Here is an 8524-nt window from a genome sequence, read left to right as displayed (position 1 = left end):
AGCAAAAGATTGTGGTTTCGGTCAAGTTTGGGAAAAGATTATGGTTTGGTTAAGTTAAGGAAAAGATTGTGGTTTCGGTCAAGTTTGGGAAAAGATTATGGTTTGGTTAAGTTAAGGAAAAGATTATGGTTTGGTTAAGTTTGGGAAAAGATTGTTGTTTCGGTTAAGTTTAGGAAGAGATCGTCAAGTTTAGGAAAAGATTGTGGTTTTGTTTAAGTTCAGGAAAAGATCGTCAAGTTTAGGTAAAGATTGTGGTTTTGTTTAAGTTCAGGAAAAGATTGTCAAGTTTAGGTAAAGATTGTGGTTTTGGTTAAGTTTGGGAAAAGATTGTTGTTTCGGTTAAGTTTAGGAAGAGATCGTCAAGTTTAGGAAAAGATTGTGGTTTTGTTTAAGTTCAGGAAAAGATCGTCAAGTTTAGGAAAAGATTGTGGTTTTGTTTAAGTTCAGGAAAAGATCGTCAAGTTTAGGTAAAGATTGTGGTTTCGGTTAAGTTTAGGAAAAGATCTTCAAGTTTAGGAAAAGATTGTGGTTTCAGTCAAGTTTGGGAAGAGATTGTAGTTTTGATTAAATTTAGGAAAAGATTGTGGTTTCGGTCAAGTTTAGGAAAAGATCTTCAAGTTTAGGAAAAGATTGTGGTTTGGTTAAATATAGCAAAAGATTGTGGTTTCGGTCAAGTTTGGGAAAAGATTGTGGTTTCGGTTAAGTTCAGGAAAAGATTGTGGTTTTGGTCAAGTTTAGGAAAAGATCTTCAAGTTTAGGAAAAGATTGTGGTTTGGTTAAATATAGCAAAAGATTGTGGATTCGGTCAAGTTTGGGAAAAGATTTTGGTTTCGGTTAAGTTCAGGAAAAGATTGTGGTTTTGGTCAAGTTTAGGAAAAGATCTTCAAGTTTAGGAAAAGATTGTGGTTTTGTTTAAGTTCAGGAAAAGATCGTCAAGTTTAGGTAAAGATTGTTGTTTCGGTTAAGTTTAGGAAAAGATCGTCAAGTTTAGGAAAAGATTGTGGTTTCAGTCAAGTTTGGGAAGAGATTGTAGTTTTGATTAAATTTAGGAAAAGTTCGTGGTTTTGGTTAAGTTTATTAAAAGATTGTGGTTTGGTTAAATATAGGAAAAGATTGTGGTTTCGGTCAAGTTTAGGAAAAGATCTTCAAGTTTAGGAAAAGATCTTCAAGTTTAGGAAAAGATCTTCAAGTTTAGGAAAAGATTGTGGTTTGGTTAAATATAGCAAAAGATTGTGGTTTCGGTCAAGTTTGGGAAAAGATTATGGTTTGGTTAAGTTAAGGAAAAGATTGTGGTTTCGGTCAAGTTTGGGAAAAGATTATGGTTTGGTTAAGTTAAGGAAAAGATTGTGGTTTCGGTCAAGTTTGGGAAAAGATTATGGTTTGGTTAAGTTAAGGAAAAGATTGTGGTTTCGGTTAAGTTCAGGAAAAGATTGTGGTTTGGTTAAATATAGGAAAAGATTATGGTTTGGTTAAGTTAAGAAAAAGATTGTGGTTTCGGTTAAGTTCAGGAAAAGATTGTGGTTTCGGTCAAGTTTGGGAAAAGGGCTTTGGTTAGACGAATACAGATGCTTTGTCAGGCTTTCTCAAAGAGCTGGGAACTTAACCAAAGTGTGATGTTTCACAACATTAACCAGTAGTGTTATTTTGAAAGTCTAATTGGACGTTACATATTCAGTAGTCTATCATATTGTTCTGATTGTACACTTGTTATGTTTCTGTAGGAGACGCCTTGAGTTATCACAGTGGACAGAAGTTCACCACCTTCGACAAAGACCACGACACCTGGAATGAGGGGAACTGTGCCAGAAAACACCTGGGTGCGTTCTGGTACAAATATTGTCTTTCTGCAAACCCCAACGGGGTTTATCGTTGGGGGGCTGACAAGACTCTCTTTGCTGTTGGAGTGGAGTGGCGCAGTTGGAAGGGCAATGACTACTCTCTGAAGGCCTTCAGCATGAAGATCCGTCCTGTGCAGTAGTTCTCCAGGAAAAACGTACAGCAGAACATCAGCAGCTGATCTCTCTCACTTATCTAGAACATAATCTCACATGATGTTTAGATGGAAACAGACACATAGAGTCCGATAACGTGTTGATAACTGCATTAACTGCCAAAGATAAAGAAAACATGGAAGCAAATCCAGCCAGTCGACATGTAAAATGAATAAAATAAACATTTCCATCTAAAATGAAAGAGTCTGATTGTGTGTGTGAGCAGCTGCTGGCTGTAAAGTCTTCAGCAGTGTTGGGCAGGAACGCGTCACTGGGTAACTAGAAGTGTAACAGATTACTGTTTCCAAAACAGTAATATTACTACACTTACTAATCCAAGTAACGCTGCGTTACTGCATTACTGAACGCACCATCCTTGTTGTGAATGCCCGGCAGCGCAGCAGGTCAGCGGCACCGGACGAGGGAGAGAGAAGTTCTTTCCACAGCTGTAAGTAGCGGCTGCCATTATTGTCTCACAGTCTAAGAAGTAAAGAACATGTCGTCTGTTGTAAACTGCGACCAGAAAAAAAGCTTTCAAGCGCAAAAACAATTCTACATCTGATTTATTGAAGCATCTGCTGCAGCAGCACAGCGACATGAGACTTACAGAAAGAAACTCCGGCAGCTGCTGTCACTGATGCTTGGACTCGTCGGGAGAGAGCGGCGTTAATGTGAGGAAACTCCTTTCTGCTCTTATGAAAATGATATTACATGAAAGTTGGGAGAGACTGCTTTGTTTGGTGGGGGGAATGTGTGTGAAAGTAATATCCTATAGTAACATAACGGGTAACGTAACTAGTTACTTTTATCACCCAGGAAAGTAAAGTAATATTATTGCTTTAGGAGTAATAACTAGCTAGTGATATATAGTCATTTCTGAGTAACCTGCCCAACACTGGTCTTCAGTCAAACAGCTGTTGGTGTAGAGAAATGATTAGACAGGTGGGAGAGGCTGACATGATGTCAGCGCATCACAGGTGGTCCGTTTTGACGCTCTTGGCTACAGAAGGAGAGAACGAACCTGTCAGAGAAAGTTCTGGTTCCTTTTCTCTTCACACTCTGCTGGTTAAGATGTTACCTTCAGTCTGCTGGATGTTGGAAGGCCAAAGGTGAATCATTATCTGCTGCACGGTGACAATAAATCAGAAACGGAGCAGGAAGCAGATCTTCTTTTCGTCTTTTGAAACTTTTGTTATCTTTGGACGGCAGTCCCTCCAGGATCTCGAGGCCTTTTTGTTATTGTTGTGGCATAAAATTCCGCTTTTCTAAAAAAACTTTGATGAAAGTTGTGACGTTCTTCTGTGTTTTTTTGCTCTGACATGGTGGGAATAAGTGAAACAGCAAAAGTAGATATTTTTAACTTTAGTATTGAAGCTGAATCATTAAACAGTCCCTCCAGGACCTGGCGGGCCTGACCCTGACCCTGCATATCTCAACTAGCTGACCTGGATTCTGTCCTGCAGCAGCCTGTGTCTCAGAGTGTTTCTAACATTCTCTCTCTAAGTGTTTGTCAGGAGATAATTTCGTTTGTGTTCAACCACAACGCTGCACGTTCTGCATAACAGCTGCCCGCTTTGGTGAAGAACATCTGGATCCTGGTCTTCACGCTCCTTTGCTGTTATTTCTATTCAACTCAATTCAATTCAATTCAATTCAATTTTATTAATATAGCGCCAAATTACAACAACAGTTATCTCTGAGCGCTTTTCATAAAAGAGCAGGTCTAGACCGTACTCTGTGGTTAAATGTTCTGTAGTTGAATGTGCGACACTGGTATCACACACGTCTGCTGCGTCTTCTGAACAAGGAAGTGAGTTTGCAAGTCGAGCTGAGTTCACAGGATTTTTGAATTTGTGTTAATAGTTGTGATCGCGACATCATGAAATCCTGGAGGGACTGAAAAGATTTAAGATGACGTCCAGCAGTTTCTCTAATGTCCTGTTCGTGAGAAACTTTTCTGCTCTGAGAAAGTTGGATATTGAAAGCTGAACATGATGTAATGTCTACTGGTGTATTTCTCTCTGGGGATGGGAGGAAAAGCCTCCTCAGGTAATTTTTTGTAGTAAAGTGTCTCGCTGTCCTCTGACTGAGGACAGAGACAGAGTCTAACTGATAAGACTGTTGACTGGTGTGATTGATCAGTGATGGACAGGTGTCCTGGTCAGAGCTGAATCAGGCTTGTAGCAAAACACTCTGCAAAACACACCTAAATGGTGCACTTGATGATATTCTAAGCAGTTTTGCGACCTTGTTTTTATTTTCATAGTTTATTTTACTGTCTCTTAGTTTGTGTCTGATGTTTAAAATGTGTTGTTGTTTTTATTCCATGCTTTTTGGAGTTTGCTGCACAGATCGATGCCTTCTGATTTATATTTTTCTTATTTTGAACATTAAAAGATAAAAGAAATATTTCGAGATGGTGAACTGAAGCGTTTGAAGCTTTTATTTTGAAAATTTAACGGGAGTAATTTGTTTTGTTTCGGCTTTTATTTTGGATCGTGTTAACCGGAAGCTGTATTTAACGGAAGCTGACGGGAGATTTTCAGTAGTTTGAAGCCAAACGGATCATTTATAACCATCTCACATGCAGTACAAGTACTACAGCAACGCATCTCTGTGTACTAGTGTCCGTATTTTTTATTATAAGTCGCAGTTTTATGAGAAACCGTCTATTTAAAAACTCCGGAAGTGTTTTCGGTCGGCCGCTGCGGGGCGGCGCCACAGAGAGGTCAAAGGTCAGATGAACCCGGAACATCAACAAAGCAAACAAAGGCTCGGAGGCGTTAGCTCGGTTCAGCTCGGTTCAGCTCGGTCTAGCTCGGTTCAGCTCGGTCTAGCTCGGTTCCTCTGACACGGGCCGACATGTTCCCCGTGTTCCCGCCCGGTCGCAGCCTCCTGGTGGCGGCTCTCAGCCTGGTTCTGACCCGCCTGTCCTGCTCTTCGGTCCCGGACGTCCCGCACATCGCCACTTACTTCGGGACCAAGACCCGGTACGAGGAGGTGAACCCGCACCTGCTGCGGGACCCTTTATCCGTGAACAGAACCGTCCTGAAACCTCCGCCCGCCGAGCGGTGCTCCCCGGTCCACCTGACCGCCGTCATCAGGCACGGCAGCCGGTACCCGACCGTGAAGAACATCCGCAGGATCCAGAAGCTGAGCGAGCTGGTCCGGACGGAAGCTTCCGGGGGGTCCGAGACCTGGATCCAGGACATCCGGAACCGCTGGGACATGTGGTACACCGAGGACATGGACGGTACCGATCAGCACCGCCTTCATTACATCTGCTGTACTTTACTGTGGAAATACTGCTCAGCACACCGGAAGTATCTTTATTACACACGTTAATACACCAGCGGTACACGGAGGAGTACTGTGGAAATGTCTCATAGTACTGCAGTATTCTAGGAAGTACTCCTGCTAACCCCACTGCTCCTCCCTTCTCCTCCCCCCAGGTCAGCTGGTGATGAAGGGTCGTGACGACCTCCGTCAGCTCGCCGGGCGTCTCTCCTCCTTGTTCCCGGCGCTCCTGTCGGAGGAGAACTTGAGGAGGATCAGTTTCCGCAGCAGCTCGAAGCATCGCTGTGTGAGCAGCGTGGAGGCGTTTCAGGAGGGGCTGCAGGAGCTCGGGGGAGGCTCAGGTGAGACCAGGAGGAGGAGGAGGAGGAGGAGGAGGGGCTTCCCCTTCAGGAGGGGCTGCAGGAGGTCGGGGGAGGCTCAGGTGAGACCAGGAGGAGGAGGAGGAGGAGGGGCTTCTCCTTCAGGAGGGGCTGCAGGAGCTCGGGGGAGGCTCAGGTGAGACCAGGAGGAGGAGCTTCTCCTTCAGGAGGAGGAGGAGGGGCTTCTCCTTCAGCAGGAGGAGGGGCTTCTCCTTCAGGAGGAGGAGGAGGAGCTTCTCCTTCAGGAGGAGGAGGAGGAGGGGCTTCTCCTTCAGGAGGAGGAGGGGCTTCTCCTTCAGGAGGAGGAGGGGCTTCTCCTGAAGGAGGAGGAGGAGGAGGGGCTTCTCCTTGCAGCGACACCACCAGCTGTCAGATGAATGTAGTAGAAAGTGCAGTATCTCCCTCTGAGGTGAGTACTAAGTAAAGTACCTCGGTTGTGTACCGTGTCTCCGCAGAGCCGCAGTACCGCCACCAGCTGGACGACGAGCTGATGCGTTTCTTCGAGCGCTGCCGTGGTTACGTGGAGGGCGTGGAGAGGAACCGCACGGCGCTGCAGGAGGTGGAGAAGTTCAAGCACGGCGAGGAGATGGACGCCGTGAGGAGGAAGATGGCCGCCAGGCTCGGCCTTCCTCACCACCGCCTCACGCCGGGTCAGACACGCTACCACTGGGTCCCGTTTCCCACGTGGCGCTGAAATGACTCGCAGGTCCAGGAAGGGCGGCGAGTCATTTCAGCTGTGGGGGACCCTCATTCATCCCTTTCTAAATGTCTCTTTCTGATGGTAAAATGGCGCCGACTCGTTTGTCTCCTCGGTGGTAACGGCCTTGAACCTGGACCAGATCCTGCAGGACTGAGGTGGACTGGTTTTAATGAAGTGTGTCCCTCTGTGGCTCCTGTAGATCTGGTGGAAGCTGCTTTCTTCCTGTGTTCCTACGAGCTCGCCATCAAATCTCTTCACTCGCCGTGGTGCTTCCTGTTCGACGAGAGCGACGCAAAGGTACTCACATCGTGTACTCATGTACTCGCATCGTGTACTCAAACATCGTGTTCTCATGTACTCGCATCGTGTACTCGCATCATGTACTCACATCGTGTACTCACATCGTGTTCTCATGTACTCACATCGTGTTCTCATGTACTCGCATCGTGTACTCGCATCATGTACTCACATCGTGTACTCACATCGTGTACTCATGTACTCACATCGTGTACTCACATCGTGTACTCATGTACTCACATCGTGTTCTCTCATCATGTACTCACATCGTGTACTCGTGTACTCACATCGTGTTCTCGTGTACTCACATCGTGTACTCATGTACTCACATCGTGTACTCGTGTACTCACATCGTGTACTCACATCGTGTTCTCATGTACTCACTTCGTGTACTCACATCGTGTACTCATGTACTCACATCGTGTACTCACATCGTGTTCTCATGTACTCACTTCGTGTACTCACATCGTGTACTCATGTACTCACATCGTGTACTCATGTACTCACATCGTGTTCTCACATCGTGTACTCATGTACTCACATCGTGTACTCACATCGTGTTCTCATGTACTCACATCGTGTACTCACATCGTGTTCACATCGTGTACTCACATCGTGTACTCATGTACTCACATCGTGTACTCATGTACTCACATCGTGTACTCACATCGTGTACTCATGTACTCGCATCATCGTGTACTCACATCGTGTTCTCGTGTACTCACATCGTGTTCTCATGTACTCACATCGTGTTCTCATGTACTCACATCGTGTACTCGTGTACTCACATCGTGTACTCACATCGTGTACTCGTGTACTCACTTCGTGTACTCACATCGTGTACTCATGTACTCACATCGTGTACTCACATCGTGTTCTCATGTACTCACATCGTGTACTCACATCGTGTACTCACATCGTGTACTCACATCGTGTTCTCATGTACTCACATCGTGTACTCACATCGTGTTCTCATGTACTCACATCGTGTACTCATGTACTCACATCATGTACTCACATCGTGTACTCACATCGTGTACTCACATCGTGTTCTCATGTACTCACATCGTGTACTCACATCGTGTACTCATGTACTCACATCATGTACTCACATCGTGTACTCACATCGTGTACTCACATCGTGTTCTCATGTACTCGCATCGTGTACTCGCATCATGTACTCACATCATGTTCTCACATCGTGTTCTCGTGTTCTCACATCGTGTACTCACATCGTGTTCTCGTGTACTCACATCGTGTACTCGTGTTCTCGCATCGTGTACTCGTGTACTCGCATCGTGTACTCGTGTACTCACATAGAGATCAATAGATATTTTAGTAATTGTTTTATTTTTAAATTTGATTTGTTTTGTTTTTTTATTAATTAATTTTTACGGTTTTATTTTATTTTAAATATTTATTTTTTATTTATTTTTCATCAACACACAAACACTTCTTCCGTTTTATTTATTTAATTTAATGAAATGTATGAAATTGTGTGTTTTATTTTTAATTTATTCGTAGCTTTGGCAACACTGTTGTTTTACTTTCATGCCAATAAAGCTGCTTTGAATTGAAACAGCTGATTAGAGGACGTCTCGCTCTGATTGGACCACAGAGCGGAGCCTCCTCCCTCTCACTGAATTAATATTGATGAACATTAATTAGTGACAGCTGATAAATGGAATAAATGCAAACCTCATTTATAGAAGACGTTACCATGGAAACCGATGTTTTAAATGGTCAGAAAAATAACCGCTAATTAAAATCAGTCAGATCATCAGGTCGACCTTTCAGAGAAGCGCAGACTCGTCCGATCGTTGGCGATGAGTGAATATTGACTAGCGGCGCCCTGCTGGTTCTGGTTCTGGTTCTGGTTC

At 44.4% G+C, this 8524-nt stretch overlaps 2 protein-coding genes across 2 annotated transcripts in view; both read left to right on the top strand.

The window, feature by feature from the left end:
• LOC123982823 (microfibril-associated glycoprotein 4-like) overlaps positions 1–2137 on the top strand; it is a 5322-nt gene extending 3185 nt beyond the window's left edge. The window contains exon 6 of the mRNA XM_046068694.1: positions 1722–2137. Within this exon, the coding sequence (XP_045924650.1) occupies positions 1722–1978 (257 nt within the window). The 3' untranslated portion in view covers positions 1979–2137. The remainder of the gene's footprint in view (positions 1–1721) is intronic.
• Positions 2138–4540: 2403 nt separating this feature from the next.
• Positions 4541–8524, top strand: part of LOC123982822 (multiple inositol polyphosphate phosphatase 1-like) — a 13586-nt gene continuing 9602 nt past the window's right edge. Inside the window, exons 1-4 of the mRNA XM_046068693.1 lie at positions 4541–5244; positions 5444–5629; positions 6103–6297; positions 6547–6644. Of these exons, the coding sequence (XP_045924649.1) occupies positions 4854–5244; positions 5444–5629; positions 6103–6297; positions 6547–6644 (870 nt within the window). The 5' untranslated portion in view covers positions 4541–4853. The remainder of the gene's footprint in view (positions 5245–5443; positions 5630–6102; positions 6298–6546; positions 6645–8524) is intronic.

This window comes from Micropterus dolomieu, linkage group LG14, assembly GCF_021292245.1.
Source record: "Micropterus dolomieu isolate WLL.071019.BEF.003 ecotype Adirondacks linkage group LG14, ASM2129224v1, whole genome shotgun sequence".
Taxonomy (NCBI): Eukaryota; Metazoa; Chordata; class Actinopteri; order Centrarchiformes; family Centrarchidae; genus Micropterus; species Micropterus dolomieu.
Note: the sequence above shows the minus strand (reverse complement) of the source record. Positions and strands in the feature narration are given on the sequence as shown.